The 24,333-nt window shown below is 36.4% G+C and overlaps 1 protein-coding gene across 2 annotated transcripts; it reads left to right on the top strand.

Moving 5' to 3' along the window:
- Positions 1 to 19,580: 19,580 nt before the first annotated feature.
- On the top strand, positions 19,581 to 23,763 carry LOC104603374 (putative receptor-like protein kinase At1g80640). Of its 2 annotated transcripts, none has more exons than XM_010267395.3 (10): positions 19,581 to 20,071; positions 20,633 to 20,803; positions 20,985 to 21,205; positions 21,308 to 21,440; positions 21,556 to 21,619; positions 21,754 to 21,850; positions 22,048 to 22,147; positions 22,632 to 22,750; positions 22,915 to 23,004; positions 23,211 to 23,763. In XM_010267395.3, exons 1-10 carry the CDS (start codon positions 19,903 to 19,905, stop codon positions 23,373 to 23,375), a joined length of 1,329 nt encoding a protein of 442 aa, XP_010265697.1. In that variant the 5' UTR covers positions 19,581 to 19,902; the 3' UTR covers positions 23,376 to 23,763. The 2 variants fall into 2 exon arrangements, with proteins under 2 accessions (XP_010265697.1, XP_010265695.1); XM_010267393.3 differs by having other exon boundaries at positions 19,611 to 20,071; positions 20,979 to 21,205.
- Positions 23,764 to 24,333: the final 570 nt, after the last annotated feature.

Consider the following 24,333-nt stretch of genomic DNA (forward strand, 5'->3'; position numbering starts at 1 on the left):
GGAGAGGCGACCAGGTCTTAAGCAGTAATGTGGCCCGTAGGCTTTTGGGAGTGACTCGTGGTCTACTCTTTTTTGACTTTGCCCGTGCCGGAGAGGCGACCGGGTCTTAAGCAGTAATGTGGCCCGTAGGCTTTGCCTGTGAGGTGTCAAGCTATGATTGTGCTGCATCAGCTTCGTAATGCCGGTCACCCACTCCTACAAGAAGCTACTAGGAGCTCGACCTTCGGGGGCAGCACTACTAACTTTAGGTTGCCAGCTCACACGGGAGCCTTGGAAAGGCTCGACCGGTAAGGGCGCATATGTAGTCTGTTGGTCGTCAACTCCCGCGGAAGCCACGAAGAGCTCATCTTTGTAGGGGGACCTTGCAAAGAGGACTGATGAGGCATTATCTGAATCGAAAGTAAGGTTGGTAGAGCTACTTAGTCTGTTAGCCCCCTGCATAGTTTTTGAGTTCATAAAAAATGTAAACTATAAAGTGATATCTTCAAAAAAGTGAGGACTTAGCTTTGGTAGGATGAGAACTTAGCTTTTGTAGGATGAGAACTTAGCTTTTCGTAGCGTTTCCCACAGACGGCGCCAATTGATGTAACCGTTTTTTGGTCACGTACCATTTTTTGTGATGTATAAATTTTTTTGGCTAAGTACCTCGTGTTTGACCTGGTGGTTACGTGCCTTGGTGATGAGCTACTTGGTGGTGAACTTCCTGGGGAGAACTGCCTGGTGGCGAACTGCCCGATGGCGAACTGCCTGGTAGTGCTCCCTGGTGGCGAACTGCCTAATGGCGAACTGCCTGGTGGTGAATTGCCCAGTAGTTCTCCCTGGTGGCGAACTGCCTGGTGGCGAACTGCCTGATGGCGAACTGCCTGGGGATGAACTGCCTGATGGCGAATTCGTCACTTGACTTGCTCCTAGGCGGTCTGCAACTCAGAGGATGGTGGAGCTCCCTGGTGCAACGCAACCCGACTACCCTCCGCGTGAGGTGATTCTCTCTCCTTTGTAGACGGCGGGAGTTGAGGGACCTGCGGGAACTGAATCAGAGGACCCGGGGGTATTTTCCCGGCGGGGACTCTCCGATGCCTAAGTTAGCATTCTGATTACAGAGGGCTTGGCGGGAAATGAGAGAGCTAGAGAGCGGGTATTACCATACTTTTTTTTCCCCCTCTGCTTTGGGGGTCGGAGTCCTTATATAGTGGTTCCCATACTTCAAATGGTAAGACGTCATATCCCGTCAGAACCGGGGTACGGTGATGAACTCCTCGAGGTTGTCAGGCTGGCGCTTGTGCCAGGCGGCCAGGTCGTCGCCTGGGCCAGGTTGCCAGGCCGGCGCCTGTCTGTCGGCGGGTCGGTGTCCGGGCCAGGTTTCCAGGTCGGCGCCTGTGTCAGTCGGCGGGTCGGTGTCTGGGCCAGGTTGCCAGGCCGGCGCCTATGTTCGAGTCAGGTTGTCAGGTCGGCGCCTGTGTCCGGGTCAGGTTGTCAGGTCGGCCCTGTGTCCGGGTCAGGTTGTCAGGTCAGCGCCTGTGTCCGGGCCAGATTGCCAGGTCGGCGCCTATGGCAGGCAGATCCGGCCAGGTCGCGCAGGCCGCGCGCAGGTCGCGCCAGGTCACGCCAGGCCAGCCAGACCGGTGCCCAGGGGGGAGACCAACTTGGTAAGTTGTTGCCTGGGTGCTTGCTTAGTTGTCACGAGGTGCCATGTGTCGCAATTTCACTAGAGGGCCAAATCTGCCCTCATCAACACTATTTATTGATAAAGCATGTATTTATACATGTGCGCACACACACAAAGATGTATATATATATATATAATTGTCTATTTATTATATTAAATAAATTATATATTATATTTGTAGTATTTATAATATAATATACATATTTATATATTATATATTATTTATTATTTATAATATAATATGATATATATAGTATTTATACGTTTCTTATAATATATATTGAAAATATAAAAAACAAAAACTAAAGACCGAAGTGATTAAAAAACAAACATATTAATTGGTTAACCTATTGGTTTCGGTTTGAGTTTCAATTTTCAATTTTTCAAAAAGCGGTGGTACCGGTTCAATTTCAAAAAATAGCTAACCGTACCATGAGCATCCCTAGGTGAGGGCTTATGAGTTGACATTTTTAAAGGGAAAATTCCTGAGTAGTACCTTGAACTTTGGGGGTTTTGTCAAGTCATGCCCCAAACTTCAAAACGTGTCGTTGTAATATCGGGAACTTTTAAATTGTATCTAATAGGTCCCTACAATTTGTTGACCATTAGTCAACATAGTCATGTGACATCATGTGTGCATTAAATAATTACAAAGTGGCAAAATTACCCTTTATGATATTTTTCTGACCATTTTACCCAATTTGTCTAAGTGTTAGAAGAAGGAAACGGGAAAAAGGGTTATGAAACAGGACACCGATCAACTTTTGAAGCTCATGATCTCCTGTTCAAGCTCCTTTGCTGAACGATCAATTGTAACCAGACGATCACCTATTCGATTTCATAACCCTTCTTCCCCTTTCCTTCTTTTAACACTCAAACAAAATGGGTAAAATGGTTAGAAAAATATCATAAAGGTTAATTTTGCCATTTTGAAATTATTTAATGTGCACCTGAAATGGGCGATTTAAGGTTCGTCCACCCCCTAAATCGGTTAAAGCCCTGATACACCCTCTGTAGGGGCGTTGTATCGAAAAGCTCCCAATATAATATGTATCGACCGGTATGTAATAATAGTTTGAACCTTGCACTTGATGTCATGTGACAATGTTGACTAACAGTCAACTAACAGTAGGGACCTATTAGGTATTATTTGAAATTCGGGGACTGACTTGACACAACCCCCAAAATTGAGGGTACTAGAGTTTTCCCTCCCTTCGATGGTTTTTTTTGTTTTTGCTTGATCACCGGTCAGGTTTGTGGTTTGCTTATCGGTTTTTACTTTATTTTCTTGTCACTTTCTTGGACTTATTTTTAGAACTCAGCTTCAGTCTCTGCAAGACCCATTCTAACAGCCTTTATGGCCTTGCATTGGGAATATCTCCCCATGGAATAAAGTATATAGGTACAAAGATATTTTCCAGGCTGTAAAGACTGTTTGAACGGTGTTCGAACGGGCCTTGCACTGACCGAAGCCGATCTCAAAAAGGAGAATTACCTTTTTTTTTTTTTTTTGCTTAAAAAACAAATGCACCCGCCGAGACATATGCATCATTCTTATAACATCTCCAAATAATTGAATTTTATAAATTAAAAATCAAAGAACTAAAGAAACCTATTCAAATGGATCTCTTGGTTCATCTGAGGAGCATTTGGCCTACAAGATTTTTCTTCTTTCTTGTGATTTCAGGAAAAAAAAAACTTGAATGATTGTAAAGCATTACTCTCTTAAAATAAAAAACACACAAAACACATTCTTGATTGCGTTTCTTTTTTTAACCCAAAACCAGAATCATAAGTAAATGCTTTATTGGATTCTTTGTTCTAGAAAATGATTTTTTCTAAAGCTTACAATATTCAAATAAAGACTGTAATTGAATGGATATCAATTTACCTTTCTTATTTTATTTCAACTTAATTTGGTTTTGTTTTCTACTTATACTTTTGATTTAAACGCTTTTTGTACAAATAAAAGCTTTAAAGCAGCACAACACTTTGAGAGTATATGATATTTCACATTTTCACTAATTATACAACACACTGAATAAAATCCAATGTGAACTGTTTTTCTTGTTCTCAGTTTCGAAAATAAAACAATGTCATCTGGTGTGAAAACTTGTTTCTCAAAATAAAAACTCAAAAAAAGAAAAAACATCTTCTTAATTGTGTCTATGTTTACTGTTTTCAAAAGTTTGAAGAGTGAAAATCGGTTTTCGTTTTGTAAAGCATAGTTTTGATGATTTGAAAAATATGAATTATTTTTGGAAATAAAACCATGTGGAAAATTTAGAAACAAATGAAAGAAAAAACATTTACATTGTCAAACACTCCATAAGAAAAAATAAATTTCACTACTTTGTGGAAGCACACATCCAAGAGTTCTTTTTTTTTTTTATTTGCTGATGTCGTGTTTTATAGAAACAAGAAAAACAAAAACACTCATATTGGTCAAATAAACCCTTAAGTAAGAATCATAAATTAAACAAAGTTATAAACCATAATTCAGATTACATAAAATTATGTCTTTTTTATGAGAAAATTTATGATACCAGAAAAGCAGCTTCTACCCATGACAACTCTGCCTATACATACCCACAAAACACTATCCCGTGCATTGAGAACATCTCCCCATGCATAACACCATGTAAGGACGTAAAATGTTTTCTATATATGATTGCAATCTCATGTAAATAGACATGGGTAGAATTGTTGTGACTTAGAAAAGCATGGTACTGGTCTACTGGAAAAGCTTTGACCAATGAAAGCACCCAATGAATTTTGATTAATATCACCTGATTGATCACTGCTTTTGTGATGCCAACTAATTGGCCATTATAAACTTTTCCGATATCATATTTTTCTGCTATTATAGTTGAACCCTTTTTTATACAAACAGTAATTGTGGCTTAAATTACAAGTTTGAAGCTCCATTATGCAGCCTAAACATTTGGATACATTGCACAAAGATGAAACTTCCTATCCAAGATGAGTCTCCTGTATTTACATTGGTCTCCTAACCCTTTCATTCGCTTAGACTCCAGCAAGAGAAACCAATGAACTGGTATTCTACTATTCTGATAATCATTCAAAGCTTTTTGGGTTTTGAGTGGTCGGGGCTGTTTGGTAATAGTTGAAGTGGTTGAATTGAAAGACTTATTAGTGTATCTTTTAGTGAATAAAATACACTTGAATATTTTATTATTATATTATTTTATCAGCTAAAAGCCAAAACAATGTCTTTTCCGGTTCAGCAATTTGAACCGTTATCAAATGGCCCCAAGTCTTTTAGGTACCATACCTTTGTTGGTACCATAATTGCTCATCTTTTGGCTTTTCTCATTGTCTACATTACCCAAAACGACAGTCAGCCATATATGCTGTCTCGAAATTAGTGCTATTCCCCAAGTGCAATTCCTTGAATCAGAGACGCTTTGCCAATGAAAATTAGAGCAATGCAAGACTGCAAACCTGCAATATTACATTATTACCCACTGGTGCATGTCACATGTATGAAGCGGCATATATAAATCCGAAGAAAAGAGATAAATATTTATGTATTTTGAATCTTCCTTAATTCTAAAACATAAATTTAACATGCTTTTGACTTGTCTAAGCTATCTGCTTCACCTTCATCTAAAGTTCTAAGCCCTCAAAGAGAGAATTTACCAGACTTTCCCATTGACTTCCTTATTGCGGGTGGTTTTGATCCGAGACCTTGTCAACTGAGGCAGTTGGCAACTGACACCTTCCTCTCGTATGTTATGCTAAGGCTATGGGTGCAAGTTGGGCTGGATTAGCCCATGAATTAGGGTTAGGATTAAAATTATGAACTCAAATTCCCTTTAGGTTGCATCAAAATTGACGACTTGTGTAATCTGATCCAACCCAAACCTGACATGCCTTCATATTTGCATATCTAAATATAATGTATGCATGTATTGATATAATAAAGATTTTTCAATGTAACATAAATATCATACTCGTAAAGCACAACTTTTTTCTTTATATGTTATTAATCTCGATTGACCAATCCTAAGTTAAAGAAGCTAGAGCACTTTTTAAAGGGGCAGAAAAGAAGTGAAAAAATTAACCCAACCCAAAGTCATTGGGTGGGATTACTGGAATAGGGACTTAGGGCCAACCCAACCCAACCTAACCCACACCCACTTGTATCCCTAGCTAAGAAAGTCTGTATATACACGAACAGCCAAATAGGTAGGAGGACTTCACAATTGGTCGTTTGGCTCGATTTGAAAGGAGTACAGATACAAATATGCAGAGTGCATGTTTGTATTTTATATGTATTTGTACTCTTTCTAAACTGAACCAGATGGGCTTTGGTTGGGTTATTCCATTTCGACCTAGTTAATCGTTTGCTCTGTTCTTTACTTCTTACTATTCGTTCAATTGCACATGGGCCGGAAAATGCAAAATTGCATATGTAATATGCCTGCCTAGTTTATTCAGTAAATGGGCTAAGTTGGATAGTGACTTGCATTCTACCAAAAGGTGGAGCCAGAGCCTGACTTTTGAGATTTATTTGAAGCCCAGGCCCATATCAATCTGAGACCTTGTAAATAAAAATATAAATATTAAATAATAAGTGTAGTATAGTAAAAACAAGATTTCTTTTAATACAAATAACATGTTTCCTAATTCCTATAGACATTTTCCGAAAATATGAACAAATATGTAACAGCTTCTAAAGAGAGCCATAAAAGCATACTAAAAGCCTGATTGGAGGGCTTCAGTTATGATTGATCTGTTTTCACTTAGCCACTTTGAAGAAGCTATCAAAACAAGTTTCACTAGAGAGCCAAGTTTTTGGTTGAATGAAAGCATATTGATTATTCAGGCTAAGGTTCTAAATATTGATACACCCGTTACGCTCCTATTGGCGTATCGGTCCTTTTTTTATTTTTCTTTAATTTTATCAAAACTGGATCAGGGGGGCCAGTTTAAGGCTCCTCCACCCCCTGAATCGGTCAGAACCCCAATACATCCTCTGTAGGGGTATATCAGGGTACTTCCGATATGATATGCATCGGCCGGTATGGGCCGATATGTGTCAATACTTTAAACATTGATTCAGGCTGTTCGGATTTCTACCCAAACATAACTTCTAAGGCTTTCTGTGTGGGGCCTACCTTGCAAAGCCAAAAGCTGCTGCATGAAAGTCCTCTCAAACTGGCCCTTAGTCAAAAAAATCAATTCAGCTTGATTGAGCTACGCTGACTGAACCGTTCCTGAGAAACTACTGAAAATAGCTTCACCAGAAATCAATTCTCAACTCATGCCTAGTTTTTCACCAAACATGGCTTTTTTCTATACTTTTATTTTTTTGAAAGATAAATAAAATATATATTAAAGTATAGAAATATGTACAAACTGCACAAATATATAAACAAAATATGTACTAACCTACCTTGCAACACCTGAGGCAGAGACCACGGCTTGAAAGCCCTGCCAAACGCGCACTAAGACTAGTGTGTTAATAGGTGGGTTTACAGTTTAGATCTAGGCCCATATCATGAACTATGCAGCCCATATTTGGCCCATAGTGTGGTGTGTTCAGGCGCAGGTGCACACCCAGCTAGTAATGGGATTAGCCACACAATGTAATTGGATTCTGAATTACTCTTAACACCAGTGTGGTATGAGCTCAAATTCATTTTCAAATTCTGAATTACTCCTAACATCTATGTAACTGGATTAACCACAACTGGTTTGTGAATCCCCAAGATGGGTCGGTTGCAATGGGAATTCAAATTTGTGTAATTGTGGATTTGATTGAAATTCAAACTTATGTAATATGAAGATCTGGGTTTTAAAAGCTGTACTGCTCTTGGGTTTGATGGAGATTTGGGTAGTGAGAGATGTACAACCCACAAAAAGGTTCCTTTTGTTCCTGCTAAATGCCTCGCTTTTTGTGAGCCCAGGTGCAGGTTCAGACTGGCGTGGACGGACTACACAAAGCTGCAGGCATAGCCGCATGAGCTTGAAAAAGTCAGACATAGACATATAGAGAGAGAAGAAAAAGCAAAAAGCAAAAATCAAAAGCTTGAAAAAGTGGGTGAGGCGCGGACCTCAAAATTGATGTGGGACCATTGGCTTGCCATGTATCGCATGTAACATCATCCATCATCTCTTTATGCTGATAACGTTGATACTTTGCACAATCCAATTCAATCCACACCCAATTTATGTTATAGTATATTCCTATATATATGATGCATGTATGTTGATTTATCAATGGATATGACACTAAAGAGTGCTGAAACAGGAATTATACCAACCTCGTATATTTGAGATTAAAGACTTGACCCATACAGAATGCTTGGACTGTGAACGGGAATCGGTGGACTTTTCGGTCCTGGTTAAATGACGGTTTTGATGGGTTGGACGGGCAAACCACCTGGTTAACCGGAAAGACCAGGACCCATAAAACCTTCCAGTTTTTAGTCCGGTCCGAATCTTAAAACACTTAGGCTAAGGAATAGATGATATGATTCATGTATATATAGTAATAGTAATGTGAAACAGGCAGAAGAAAGAGGATGGCACTGTTTTCAAAACCGGACCAGACTAGAAAAATCGGGAACCAGTCACTTGATCGGTTCCGTTTTCCTCTAAAACCGCTTTTTTCCTCAAAACTGTTGATTTTGGTCAACAAACCGTTGAACCAGTCGGTTAATCGTTGGAATGGTTTTGACCGCTTTGCAATTTTTTGCTTTTTATTTTTTTTGTCAAAATGGGTCAGCCATTCAGGTCGAACCATTCGAACCGGTAACCAGACCCCTGACTGGTTCGGTCACCGGTTCATTTTTAAAAACCATGGAGGATGGTAATGAAGGGTTATGTTCTTGTAGTATCAAGCTGTAAATGAGTCAGGTTAGGATTGGGTGTACCAGTCCCATTAGCAATCAATACTATCGCTGCCAAGGATGGACCAAGGGCAATAATATAATTATACTTCTGTACACGAGGGTTAGTTGCGTTCGAAGGTTGATAGAGTCGAGGACTTTAAGGTTCGACTTATGAGCAAAATAACACGTTAAAGGCCCCGGATATTATCACAGGGGAGGAGACTCCGATAATCAAGTTAGTAAGTATGTAACAAGGGGTGGCCTGAATAAGGGTAGCTCAGATGAAATCACCAGAGAACTAGGGAGCTTAGAGTAGACGGCCAGGATGCCAAATTATTGATAAAATATTCTTTTAATCATAATTATTTTATTTACTTTATATGATATCTACTCTGTTAGGCATAAAATATAACAAAAATGATAAAAAAAAGATGTTTTTATATATTATAATTATATAATTGTTTCGATACTGAGTCAGTTTGGAACAACAAGAATCACCAATCCAACTATTAATCAGAACAAAAATATAGAATGACATAATCAATTCTATCAATTTGGTTCTGTCAGGTAAACCCGATCCATTGACAGTCCTATGCATAAATATGATAATATGATAGCATATATTCTAATAGTTGGATTAGGGTTGAAAATTGGGTTGATTCAGAGTCACAGTTGAGGCTTTAACACATTGGATTGGGCTTAGGTTGACCTCATCTCGAATCAACCCAGCCCGAGTTGCAACCCTAACCGACTGCCATTGAAAAAGAACTGTGAGAAGGAACAAATTGTTTGCATTTGAGTGTGTACAATCTTCAGATTTATATTGCAGATACAATATCATTTACTGGCTTCTAAGATCTCCTTTTTGGCCCCACGGCCAGGAGTAAGTGTAGCGGATCCTCTATGACCCAAACCCGATCTCTCCGGGCTGTATAGACTTGAACCCTACTGGATCTAGCATGCTTTGTTCAATAAATTAACCAAGTCAAACCCAGATTTTAATTGAATAACCAACTGTCAATCAATCATGCTTAGTACGATCGACTTCAATCGGGCTTAAATTCTGCCGATGAGCATGTTTGATATTTCCACCCAACCCGAATAATTTTCAGTCGGGTCCACCACCCATTTAAGTGGAAACAGGAACCTTCTCACTACCATAGAAAATTCAGGGACTCAGGGTTGCTATTAAAAAATGATAAGATATCTCTCACTCTGCAACTTCGCTGTAAGAGTCGCAGCTTCGCTTCAATAAGAAATCAAAAAATAAAAAGAAAAAAGAAAGAAATCAGAGACAATTATTACTAAACACCACTTCTGATAGCTTTCCCTCTGCTCTTCCTCTCTTCCTTTCTCTAATGAATTGATTCCACTTTTAAAGTATTTCTGAAAAATATTTTCAACACATGGCCCACAAGCCCATGAAGAAACATATGGGCCCTTATTAGTCATGGCCCAACTTCTTTTAATAGACTTCTTATTCTTCTTCAATGTTTTTTTTTTGAGGTGTTTCTGAAGCACTACTGTAAAAGTCAACTAGGGTTTTAAAAGAATGCAGAGAGATGTCACTGAGTCTGACAACTGGTATTCCATTCCCAGCAGCAACCTTATATACAAGAAGTATGTTTGTCACAATAATTGGGATTGGGTTGAGGGAAATGGAGACAAATAGTCCCCTCAATTGTTGACCTACAAACAGTAGCACTCCGTGAGGTCGGGTCGGTCCAAAACCTAATTAGGTGGAAAATGACAAACCCAAAGTCCAACACTGGCCAGTGGTACCCGCACAACAGAAACTTGGGTAGGATAAAACAGGTCATTCAGTTGATAAGACAAACGGGTCTGGAGTTATGCGGGTCAGATTTCAATAGCGTTTATGGATCAGCAATTCCATACCCAATATGGCATTGACTATGACACTATGACAGTAGTAAATATCAAAACGATGAAAAATAATCATTATAAAGTATAAATGTTCTCATGGCACTGAATGAATCAATTGTTGTCAAGGCAATTTCAAAGATTTTAGAAAAACTGTGCATCGATGCCGTTTCTAGAAAATGGTGATATATCAGTGTTATATCCGAAAAAAATGATGCTTTACGAAATGTCTGTTTGTTTGAAATTATTTTTTTATAAAAAATGGTTCTCTAAGCCATGCTTTGAAAATCGAGAAGGCATGGTTTAGAGTAATATTGAATTTGACATTTTCTCAGATTAGAGCGTGTTGCTGCCAACGGGGATGTGATGTGACAATGACATGGACTTTCTATAGATATGGAGCACTAGTACCAAACGGAAAGTATTGTTATTACTCTAGGAAATAGAATAATAACAATGACATGGACTTTCTATAGATATGGAGCACTAGTACCAAACAGAAAGTATTGTTATTACTCTAGGAAATATCTTATCTGGCAGTAATGTTTTCAAACAAAAAAAGAACACCATTTTCTCAGAAAACGGTGCTTCCAACCCACACATCAGCAACACCGTTTTCTAAGGAAATTGTGCTGTATCTGCAACATTGATGCCAAACATATACTTTGTTTTCAAAAACAAAAATCAACTCACACATCTGAACACCCCAAAATCAAAAGGGCAAAATGGACTCATAAAATAATATATGGGTAATTTGAGATTTTAGCTCAGTTTGAAAGGAATACAAATACAAATATGCACAGTACAAATATATATAAAATAATACAAAATACAAGGTTTTGCACTCTATATGTTTGTATTTATACTCCTTCCAAACTGAGCCTTTAGAAATATCTATATCTATACTAGTTATAAAATTGTGAATAGGGTTTTGGTTTTTGGAATTTTTATTGGACATGAATTACCCGTTAACCACTAGATCTCTTAGGGACAATTTTGTATTTTGACAAAAAAAAATCGTAATTAAGAAAGTTGATATTGTTTGTAATAATGTAGAACGGTAAAAATGATGTGAATAAACTCCACATCATCCTTTCATTAAAGTTCACCCAACTAAAAAAACATACCTTCACCTTCACATCTGCCATCAAAAGCATATACCTTCTCTTCCCATTCAAAAAAGGGACAAAATTTACAAACAAAAAATATAAATATTTGATGGAGAAAAATGATTAAAATAACAAAATCCCACTTTGATAAGTTACATAACATTTATAGCATTTTTTAAGAAATTTTACTGAAACACGATATCTCTTTTTAAGTTGCCTCTATTGATTTAAACAAATGGTTATTAAAAATTCCAATCCAATGCAATTAAACTTCATAAAGGATTTTTCCAAGACTACTGAATTTGTGACAAGTGGACAAGGTATGATATTAGCCAACTTTTAATCAAGGTTCAAAGTATTGATACGATACACATATCGGCTGTATCATATCGGTACTTAAAAACGGCCGAAACACCTTTTTTTTTAATTTTGGTTTTTTGGGAATCTTAAAACATGTTTTTTATTATTAAAAAAAGTTGGGGGTCCGAAACACCTAAAAATAGGCGTTTTGGACCGTATCTTTTTCAAAAGATACAATACGATACGCCCGATACGGAGCATATTGTATCAATACTTTAAACCATGCTTTTTTAAGTATAAAAGATGAAATTTTCATTTACTGTAACTCTTTTCACCTCCCACTTTTACCACTTTTAAAAGTGGAAAGGGAAAATCTATGATGCCTGAAAGACATTACTAAAAAGGCTTTGACCAATCAATACTCCCTCATAAACTTTGGTGAAAATCCACGTGATTGGTTTTCACTTTTATGGTGGAAATTGATTGGTTATAAGTTGTTCCAATATTATGCTTTTTTTACATTATATTTAAAGTTTTGAACCCAAGAGAGAAATAGTGTAAGATTATGGACTTTTTTTTACTAAAAGGTCATTGGTCACTTTTTATTATGAGGGTAAAAATGTAATTTGAATCATTATTTTTATTAGTTTTTTAATCAAGGTACATTAAAGTATAAGTTTTGTAGAATTTTTCTTGACTAAAACACCTCTACTTTTGAATTTGGTCCCTCTTTGATTATTACGGCAAAAAATGCAATTTGAAATACTATTTTCACTTCATTCAATTCTCTCTCATAACTCATTGAACCCTAAATTTAAGGTGTTAACATCCATTCTCTACAATTAGATATTTATCATATTAAAAAAATAAGTATGATAAATAAGAAAAATTTTTATTAATGATCAAAATGAAATACAAAATCTAAAAACTATCTAGAAACATAGCCATTTTCTTTATTTAAGTGTTGGGTCAATGGTTCAACATTTTAGGTCAAATGGGTAAACCCATGATGTCATAATTAAATAATAAAAATTTTAAAAAAGTAAAAGCACTGAATTATTAAGAAAATACAGGAATTGTGAATAAAAAATATGTATTCATTGTGCAAAAAATAATAGTTGTAACTTGTAATAAACAAAAGTTTTTTTTATTAATAATGAAAATAAAATAGAAAGTTAATTTAACTCGAAAGGAAATTGTTTTCCATCTAAGCAGTGGTCAATGGTCCATAGGGGTCTACTTGGGCATTCCAACTCAAGCTTTGATTGACATATCTCACAATTTTAAAACAACCTAGGCTTGGATTTTCAAACCTTAGGTTAGGTGGGCCCAAAAGTTTGGTCTTTTCAACTTTTTGGGTTAGGCTCAAACCTATCCGTTAGGTAGCTTGAGCTCAACCTAACTATATACACATATAGACACATTTGCACATATATGTATATATAAACACTTAACAAATGATGTCATAATTATACAATAAAAACTGAAAAATTGGTAAAAACAAAAAAATACAAAAAGAATTGCACATATCTAAAATCATACATTTATCATATACATAAATATTGTTTTATTAACAATGGAAATGAAAATAAAAAAAAATTAATCAACAACTACACCATGCTTTGATTACTTATCTTTTTTATAATGGGTTTGAATAAGGATATTGAAATTATCATTTTTTGAGCTATTACTGAAATTATCACATGCAAGACACATGAACATTTACTAGTTCAAAGCATGGTTCTAAATATTGGGTTGTATTGGTGCTTTTTTTGTGTTTCATTAATTTTTTTTTTCAAAACCAGTCCAGAGAGGCCGGTTTAAGTCCCGGCTACCCTCTGAACCATGGCTTGACCTGATACACCCCCTATAGGGGCGCATCGGGAAAGCCCCGATGCGATATGTATCAGCCAATAGGGGCCGATATTTTGGAACCTTGGTTCAAAGAAAAATTCTCTAAGTGGGATGCTAATGGTTGGAGATAAGTGTTGAAATTCAAAAATTCAAGAGGTCTTGTGGCAAAACAAAGTTTAGGAGACTGAGCTATGTTGGGAAATAAGTGCTCGTTCGAATAAGTACTTATTCAACAAGTGTTTATTTTTAAGTACATATTAGTGTTTGGGAGGCATATTTTTCTCAAACCACTTACACTTATTTTAAATACTTATTTGTGTTGTAGTGTTTTGTAAACCGCTTATTCCATAAGTACTTATATTTGTGGAAATGACAATTATAACCATTAACATAGGCATATATTTAATATTTATAAATATCATATTGACACAAGGGAGAGCAAACGATAGTCACCACCACTGAGATTCCACATTAGTCCCTACCTTGCAAGTTAAGAATTGATGGAGAAAAAACAATAGGGTTTTATCGACTTTTTAAAGATGGGGGTAGTCCCTAAGAAATAAACAAAACACAAGTGGACTTATTTGTCAAGTGCGAATCATTACTTAATTTCACTTATTATGTATGTGTTTGGTTCATTGGGCGTTTATGGATAGGCCGTTTATTTGTACTTTTTTCACTTAAAAAATTTTTACTTTAAATGTTTTTTGTTTTTGTTGTTTGGTTGGACTTCACTTTGAATGTTTTTTACCCTCCATCTCAGATTAATACCCATCAAAGTGGAAAAAACTTTAGCTGTTGGGGGCCAATTATGCTGTCGAGAGAATTTCTGGAAATGCCACGTTACTATGAGAATGGGTAAATTAGTAATTACATATTAATTTATTTTGATTAAAAACCAAAGCATGGGTGTGAATAGGTAAACTGCCTAGAACATGCCTAGCCCAGAAACTGTCTCAACAGCTTATGCTGTTGGGCCCCAATAGCCAAAGTTAACCCCATTAAAGTGTGCCACATCAGCATTTGGTTTCAAGAAACATTGGGGCGTTGGGAAAAACTTTGGCTGTTGGGGGCCAACAACCTTTCTTATTGAGAGAGTTTCTGGGTTGAATTGATGGTGCACGATTTGGTAGCTCCTAACTAGAGGGTAGCTTGCCTAGTTGGTTGATCGAACTACAAAGAAGAAGCATTCAGAGAACCCAGGGTGGTTAACCAGGCATGGTTACTCCGATGCTTAAGTTAGTACTAGGTTGCAAGCTGAAAGTAAATGAATACGAGAGCTAGAATGCACTAAATCGCACGTACCTGGGTCTCAAGGGCTGATGCCCTTATATAGCTAGAATGTTGTATGTCTCACGAAACTCCTCTGAGATCCTCAACCCGCTCTGTTAGGAGTCCATTTCGCCCTGGGAGGTGGTTAATGTGCTAGCCAACAAGGCCCGTCGTGTCTGTTCGATTCGGGCGAGATAAGAATAAGTCATATGGTTATGTGGCATGATCCCGAAGAGCTCGGAGACAATTAGCATGCTTCTAGAAGTCTGACGTATCACCTCGGCAAGTTAGGCAATCCTGAGCTACTCAGACCTCGGTCATCGTCGAGGTGTCCGAGATACCCGAAATGGCCTTGCCTGCTGAGGTGGTACGTGGTGTTGAGGTGGCAATAAACGTTGATTCATAGTCTAGCTGGCAAATCCTATCCACGTGTGTTCTTCTCACTAGGTCGGGCCAAATCACCCCTCATCAGCCATGTTACCACGAGAGTGGGCAAATTAATTCTCTCAACAAGAAAGGCATGCTCGTGAATTGGTGAACTGCCGTGAATGTGCCCAACCTAGAAACTCTCTCAACAGGAAAGACTGTTGGCCCCCAACAACCAAAATTAACCCAAAGCATTGGAGAAAATAAGAATTTGACATTTCCCCAAATGCTCCATACACAAAAATCAAAGCATTTCAGTTTTCTACCAATTATTTAATAAACGATAAAACCAAACAGTTATTTCATTTTACTTCTTTTGTAATAAACACCATCACTTATGTGGCACTGGTGTGACGACATTTTTTCAATAAACATCAACTGAACCAAACACAGCATATATAATCCCAGAATTTAAAATAAATACTTATAGTGTTTCAAAAAAGCCAAGTGTGAAGTGCTCCCTCGGTGGCTGTCTGTAATTTACCCACTAAAATAAGTTGCTTCATTGCCCCCCTTGATCTTGGACCATAATTCTACTTTGATGGGCCATCATCTGTGCCACCTAAAACAGTACTGATTGGGATCAATCCATGCTGGTTAGTTCATATTTCAAGCCTAAATTTTACCTAACACGTGATGTGTTCTTATAATATTAGAAGAAAGTGCAAGCAGGGTAAATGTCACAAGGGTCAAATATGGATATGTGATATATCTTCTTTTTTTATTTATTTTAAAATGATAGAATAACATATTTTCAAAGGATTGAGTTGAAATTAAAAATTTAAATACCTTCCAAGGCATATAGAAAAAAAAAAAAAGCAAGTGGCACAATCAGTGATGCAGTAGCCGCATCTTTGAACCGCTATTCCTTTGGTTGTATAAATAGAAATTTAAATTATAAGCAAGCATCAAAATATGAAAATATTTATATGTCTGATAATATCAATGTCTATCGATATGACTGATACTTTTTTTCTTTTATTGGTACAAAGGATGCATTTTATCAGCCTAAAGTCTTAAGTTTCAAAATACCTATGTATGATGTATCCATGCATCTCCATCATCATTAATATGGATGGATATTTTCATTCTTGATCCTAAATCAGCATTCATCCTTTTTGGCTTAGATGTTCATAACATTAGTTTAATACCTCACAATAACCTAATTAAGGATTAAATAACACTCCTAAGCACTAAATTTAATAAGAAAACTGGTTAGGAAAACCATCTTAATAAACCAAAAATTGGGTTTGGTTGCGAAAAAAAATAATTTTTTTAAGAGAACATGGACTCACTTTCTACTGTTTTCCTCTATTTATTTTCAATCCTTGAAACTCAGTTTCAGTCAGTGCAAACTCTGTTTGTACAACCTTTATCGCATTGCATTGAGAATATCTCCCCATGAAGTAAAGTATATAGGTACTTAGATATTCCCAATGTAAGGCTATAAAGGCTGTTCGAACGGTGTTCGAACGGGCCTGGAACTGACTGAAGCCGATCTCCTATCCTTTAGGCTTTGTCTGGTTACCTAGAGATTAGAGAATATAAGAAAGTGAAAGAAACTAAAAAAAATCAAAACAATTTTTCTATTTTTTTTTTATCAAAGATGTCTGATTGGCAGGAAAAAACAAAGCAAGCTTTTAAAAGGGTGGTAGTGGGCTCCATCAAATATCAACCCATTATGCACTTTGCACTTTTTTATTTCTGTATTTACAGATAGTTTTCAAGAAAAAGAGTAATTTAAAATTTCTTTTGGTATAAAAAAATATTTGTGTGGTGATTCCCAGCCACATTTTTAGTATTGTTTTTGGATTTTATTGACAAAATTTTAATTTTTCTCATTTTCTCTCACTTTCTTATTAGCAATCAAACCATAAATTTCCCTATAAAATCAAAAGAGAAAACTTATTTCATCTTAACCTTTTTCTTTTCATACATTTGGTTAACCTTGTCAACCAAACTGAGGCTATGGTTTCCTTTTAATTATTAACAAAATGAAGTAGAATGAAGAGTTTTGACCATAATCAATCAACTGGTATCTTGGTCATTGTGCCCTGAATATATCGGGTGCTACATTAACCTTGTTTTGCCATTCTGTTCTATTCAGTGTCATATCTATGTTTCAATTTTAACTGTTGTAACTCATTTCTTACTACTTAAACCCATCTTCTATTCAAAGCCCTTTAGCTCTTTTAGCTCCTTTATTTTAGAGGATGCTTTTTTTAGTTCCTTCAGCAGTTAAAATCCTTCAATTTTAACTGTTGTAACTCATTTCTTTATAATGATGTCGTAGATGATCTTTTATGCAAATAACCAAACCATCTCAGTGTACTTTTTCCCATTTTATCTCATATTGATTACTAGTTGGTAAGCAAACAACTGATGTTCATCAAAATTTGTCCCTGAAAGGTCTGATTGGTCAAAATTCTTGTATCATACCTAGTGACATCATAAAATTTCCCAATTTTTTGAAAATATTAAAATAAATGTTTGATTGGCCTAAAAGAGGATGGGACCCACACAAGATTCCAAAAGTTTTTTTTTTTTTTTTAATAGTAGCTATTTTTCCTTTGCAAATAATCCCTCGATGCAGTGCAGGTTGCAAAATGGATGCATGGATGGAGCCCATTAACTTTCACATTTTTTCGACCTTTATTTTATTTTTTGTCAATCTCCTTTAAGAAAACAAATATTTTCTTTTAGCTTCTTTCTTATACTCCCTTGGCAACCAAATGGAACCCAAGCAAAGTCAATTTCTTTTTTATTTTCTTTTCATTTCTTCTTCTTCTTTTGTGATATTCAAACATAATTGGAGAGAGAGAGATTTCCTTTCATGAAGGGATTGTTTTCTCTATTAAAAGGGCCAAACTATCAAAAAAGCCTCATTGACTTTAATACTTCCGTTTTCTAAATCCTAACATTTGGTTGTTTGGTCTGTTTAGGGTATATGGCATAACTGTCTTTTTCAAATAAGATTGTCTTCATCTGTTGGTGATGATAATGCCAACCATATATAGCTTTTACTTATAACTAAAAACCAAAACAAGAAAATCTTTCACACATGATGTTGGGAATTGGGACCCATTTCCTTCCCTTTTTCAACAAAATGAGATAGTAGCAGCTGGAATGAGGTGTAGAGCCCATCCACACTCCCATCGATGTGGATGCTTTCAACGGAGACCTCACTTAATACGTCTAATCTTGTTGTTCTTTGTTTAGTTGGCCAGCTCTTATATGATAATTGTACTTGTTATAAGATGACAACCCTATAACAGTTGATAGACCTCATTACCAATGGAAGGGTCTATCATGCATAGAATGATATTAGAGAAAAGGTCAATCTTGGGTTTTTTGATGTGTTGGCCTTCTTTCAAACAATTAGATGTAGCTTCTCCAACTGCAATTTTTTTTTTCTTTTAAATTTGTTTCTTATCTCATTGCAAAAATCTAAGATGCCGAAAGACATCATACTGAAAAGATTTTGACCAATCAAAACCCTGTAATTTTTTATGAAAACCCTGATTGGTAACTATTTTTTTTCTCAATATCATGTCTTCCCATCCTAAGGAAGTGATTTGGGCACATCCCTTTTGTTAATGAGACATATCATCCTTAATGAGATGAAAAATATTGTAAAATTCATAATACAAGGGTAACTTTGTCTTTCTGTTTGCCCCTATAAAAATGGTGCTCAATGTGATCAGGAGTGTAAATGCTATTTCTGAAGAGTATTTATGTATTATATATAATATAAAGCATTTATGCATTATATATATAATATTATATAACATAAATAATTTATATATTATATATTTATATTAAGTAACAAAAATAACTAATCAGTCGAATATAAATTCAAATTTGCCTTATTTAGTGTAGACTCTAAATGTATTCTTCTCAAAAAAGAAAAAAAATCTAAATGTTTTTTTTTGTTGGAATTAAAAGCAAGAAAAAGCTTAAGTGGATTTAAAAGAAATAAATGGAATGTTATAAATAAAGATTCCGATTATTATTTATTAAGGCAATGATAAATGAGAAACTGATAACCCATCAACCGATATCATTGAAGTGGTACTGCTACAGTGCAATTCATAAAAAAATTCAGGTGCTTCTGAATTCTGATTGGTTAAAGTTCTTCCGATACCATACTCTTTCGGCATCCCAAATAAATGAGGTTTAATAAAGGGTATCTTGGTCATGTGCTTCTTCAGTTCTTCTCTCCATTTGCTAGACCCATCTGATCTCAGTCTCAGACTCTCAGCTTTTGGCCTTCACCTTTTGATAACTGCCACATTATTGTTTTGCATTAGTTCCTGTTTTCCTTTCTACAGTCTTTTGTCTCCTGGCTTTTGCAGAGAGAAAGGAAGATTAAATTAAAAAAAAAAGTTGGGCCAAATTCAAAAAAAGGCAGAAGATCCAAACATCAATTCCTACATAGTTTTCCCAGATTTCCCTCTCTTTCTTTATTTGTTCCCGTCTTTGAACAAGACAACAATACATTCCTCTCTGTTCTGTGTTTTTTCAACAGGAAATGAAGGTTGCTCCTCCTCTTCTTCTTCTACCCATTTGGGCTTCTTGCTTTCCTCTTCTCAGTAATGCTAGACCAGAGCCCTTGTTTTCCACAATTTCTGCACCTGCCTTGTCCCCTGAATATAAACCCACTTCTCCAGTTTCTGCAACAATGGCGGCACTTTCTCCAGGTACTCAAGCAACGCCTTATTGTCTTGTGTGTTCTTTGTTCTTTGTTTTACTTCATGGGTTTTTGGACTTCTCGAGTTCTGTTCATTTGTAGGCTCGTTTCCTGTTTTTCTGGATGGGTAAAGTAATTTGTTTATCTTTTTTTTTCCAAATTCAAAATTCAAACTTTTGAATAAATTTATTCATTAAATTTACCAAACAGAGGAAGTTTAAGAAATTTGTTTTTTTTCTTATCTGTTCTCAGGGTTTATGGGTTTTGATCTTTAATTTCATTTTTGTTTTTCCTTCCCAATTCTCTCGGTGAATCCTTAAAATGTCTGAATCATTTGTATTTGATTTGATCACAAAGGAAAAACCTTTAGTACCCTTTTTTTCCGTGTCTTTTCTGTCCATTTTTCCGGTGCTTAGGCACTTGGCAAAAATACGTACAATGCTTGTTGTTTTTTCTGCGACTCAAGGACAATTTCTGTGCTCTCTACTGCTTTCTTTTACTGGGTTTGATTCGTTTCCTTCCCAAGGTAGAAATTCGCTCAACTGTGTTTCTTGAATCTTTCTCAAACCAGGGGTGGAAGACGAAAGAGCACAGGAACATCATCACTTAGATAAGAAATTGCTAATACCACTTATTTTTACATCCTCTGCCTTGGGTATAATCATGTTATCGCTCCTTTGCTGCTGGGTTTGTCGACGAAAGAACTCAAAAAACTCGGATCCAAAGAGCATACGGAGCTCAGGTATCAACATTTCCCAAAATAACCCACTTCACTTCTCTTTGGTTTATTTTTCTGAATCAATTGAATTGCAGGATCGTATGTATTGTGCTTCTCTTCTTAGATCTTTTCTTCTCTTCTTTTTATCCCTCTCTTAGAATGTTAACGAGGTGATGCTGATAGAGAGGTCTTGCATTAGGTTCAGCTTTGGGTAAATTAAATTCCTTGAAGACGACTGGTAAGAAGGTACCCGTTTCTGTGTTTGATTATCAGTTGTTAGAAGCAGCCACAAACAACTTCCGGGAAAGTAATGTTGTGGGGGAAGGTGGCTTTGGATGTATTTACAAGGCTCGCTTTGATGAAAACTTTCTTGCTGCTGTAAAGAGACTAGAGGGTGGAGGGCAGGATGCAGAGAAAGAATTTGAGGTTCTATTCTTTTTTTTAATAATCTGGGATTTCTTGTGGCTTGTTTTGTTTTGTTTTTCTGTCTTAATGATTTTGGTTTTCCATTGTAAACTGAAATTGCAGAATGAGGTGGATTTACTGAGTCGCCTACGACATTCCAATATAATTTCTCTTCTGGGTTATTGCATTCATGCTGAGACAAGGTTTCTTGTTTGTGAATTGATGCAGAATGGATCTCTTGAAACCCAATTGCATGGTATATCGGTATTGCTTTCTTTCTTTCTTTTTCTTTTTATCTGAGATTGCTAAGTCCAAAAAGAAGTTACAAGAAAGTGAACAAGTAATGATTTCTAATTGGTTTCATGTTTTAGGACCGTCTCATGGGTCAGCTTTAACTTGGCACATCAGGATGAAAATTGCTTTGGAAACAGCAAAGTGAGTTTGCCACATTGTTAAGTCTGATTCTTATATTCTCTTCTTTAATCACTTCGTTTCTGACTTTCTGCAATTTCCTCGGTCCATGCTTTCCTATCTGGTCTTGACTTGAATGGTGTAATACTTTGATGCAGAGGTTTAGAATATCTACACGAACACTGCAATCCTCCAGTAATCCATAGGGATCTAAAGTCATCAAATATTCTTCTAGATTCCAATTTCAATGCAAAGGTAAAAATCAAGCAACTGGTGAGACTTTTCTATGTTTTTTTTTTATCAGTATTAAAAATATAATAATTTAATTTTATCACCGAGATAAGTTGGTCTCTTGTGGTGGATTTTTATCATCAGTCTATAGTGTTGCTTTACATTATAGTCTCTCTTTATGAAATCCTCTAAATATGTTCTACAAATTTGTCTTGATTCAGCTCTCTGATTTTGGTCTTGCTGTAACTTCTGGGGCCCAAAACAAGAACATTAAGCTTTCTGGTACTTTGGGATATGTAGCACCAGAGTATCTTTTAGATGGTATGTGAACTGAGTTGATTTTTTTATATTAATTTGGTGATCTGCTGATTAGTTTTCCCCCCCATGCTCTTAATTCATCTTTCACGAACCCTGCTCAACCTATATGTGAGGAAATAGTTGTGTTTTTTATTAACATTTCTTCCTTTCTGTCTTTTCCCTTGAATGGGAGATGTAGCATGCATTTCTCATAGGCCTCTAAAGGATGCTATACCAAATGCATCGATGTACACCTGCTGCAAATGCGGTGACTTGGTTTTTGTGCTTTAGGTTGAAGACCTGTGACTAAGTTTTCCTTGATATTAATGTAAATGTTAACTTGTAAGAAAACTGGGTGTACTGCATGTGGACCATCAATAATGTCCTTAAAGATTATGAAACTGGCATCTCACTGTTTCAACATATTGAATTCCAATTTTTGCTATGGACAATATAGACGAAAAGAGATCATAACTTGCCATAGTGTTCATGATTGTTGAATTTTCAGGTAAGTTGACCGAGAAAAGTGATGTCTATGCTTTTGGAGTTGTCCTTTTGGAGCTTCTTATGGGAAGAAAGCCTGTAGAAAAGATGGAATCAACTGAATGCCAATCTATTGTCACATGGGTATGTTCTGCTGTAATTCCTGTCACCTGTCCAGGCAGGACCATTACTAGGGAAATTTCCAATCTTATCCCTAAGTTTATTGAGTTTAGCAGTTTTGATTCAATGAACTAGTTTTTGAATCCTTGAACCTTAATGATTTGGTGTTTCACTATCTGCACTTGTAGGCCCTGCCTCAGCTCACTGATAGATCAAAGCTTCCAAACATTGTTGATCCTGTGATCAGGAACATGATGGATCTGAAACACTTATACCAGGTCTGTGAACTACCCTCAGCTCCAGCAGAGAGTTGTAAACTGCTTTTATTATAAATAGAAGTTAAAATTAACCTTTGGTTTCATGTATTATGTGGTATGTTTTTGTGAGCTACCCTTGTACTACATTAGGATTATGACTTGAGACTCCATAATCAGTATAATAATGTGGTTTTCCATGCTTTGTCAACTACAATATTATTGTGTAGGTTGCTGCTGTAGCTGTTTTGTGTGTGCAACCAGAACCAAGTTACAGGCCATTGATAACAGACGTACTGCACTCCCTCATCCCTCTTGTTCCTGTTGAACTTGGGGGAGCCCTGAGAATAACAGAATCTGCACCTTCAATTGGTCCCAATTCCTCTTCACACTGATCATACAAGTTGGCACCAGGGCATGCAATTTTTTCGCTGGACTGCACCATATCAGGATCCTCAGTTGCTCCAAATACAGGTTGATGGTTTCATATCAGTTTCAGTTACTCAAGTAACACAACTGACAATTTCATATGGCCAGACTGTTCTTCCATCAGTTCCATGTATTCCTGCTATCTGCTAGGATGATTACTTTTCTTCGGAGCTGGGGAAGATGAAACTTTGTCCTGTTACAGTGGAAAGGCTTTGGTTCACAGTTGTAAATTGAAGCAAAATGATTTAGTTGTTGCATACATTTCAAAATTACCTGTGAAGGTGAGGAATGTTCGAAAACTGTTTAGCAAATTGAGCAAATCACAATTTTTGGCCTTACATTTCTGAAGCAAAATCAGTATTGTCCTTTGGAACTTTTTTTTTCCTTTTTTGTAGAAAGGATTATTGTTCTTTGGTAGCATGCATATGATTTTGGGGGTGGGGAGGAACCAGAAAATTATCTCCCCATCTATGTCTTATTTTAGCAAATCCATTGATGGTGGTCTTGAGAACTTTCATCTGAAAATGAGAGAGGGAAGCCTACTTGCCTATAAGTTTAAGCTTGCCATTAGCTCATAAGCTCATTTATCTAATAAGCCTTTTGGCTTCCTAATGAAATCAAATGATAGCATTGTGGCTTTCTTCTACATTGGATCCATTCTCGATTATCAATAAAATAATGGGACGAGGTCATCTCAGCTTTTCCCTCTTACTGAAGTACTATAGAGCTTATATGGTTTTACTGTTGCAAACACTGAAAATGTAGAAGCTTAAAGACAGGAAAAAAATAGCTTTGGTGTTACCGATGAAATAACTGGAAATTACCCATAGGAAGTTCAACCCAGCATAGTAAAATGAGACTGGCTTTGAGGTTCATAAACGTGAGAAACCCAAAATTCCTAGTCAGAAGGCCAAACACGGCATA

Source organism: Nelumbo nucifera, chromosome 2 (genome assembly GCF_055504915.1).
Source record: "Nelumbo nucifera cultivar China Antique chromosome 2, China Antique-T2T, whole genome shotgun sequence".
Lineage (NCBI taxonomy): Eukaryota > Viridiplantae > Streptophyta > Magnoliopsida > Proteales > Nelumbonaceae > Nelumbo > Nelumbo nucifera.

Bases quoted from the DNA above. Each gene is read 5' to 3' on its own strand.
- LOC104603374 (XM_010267393.3), top strand. From the start codon at position 19,903: ATGAAGGTTGCTCCTCCTCTTCTTCTTCTACCCATTTGGGCTTCTTGC. The intron at 21,851-22,047 runs GTAAAAATCAAG...GTCTTGATTCAG, and splicing joins ATTCCAATTTCAATGCAAAG to CTCTCTGATTTTGGTCTTGC. The intron at 23,005-23,210 runs GTCTGTGAACTA...ATTATTGTGTAG, and splicing joins ATCTGAAACACTTATACCAG to GTTGCTGCTGTAGCTGTTTT.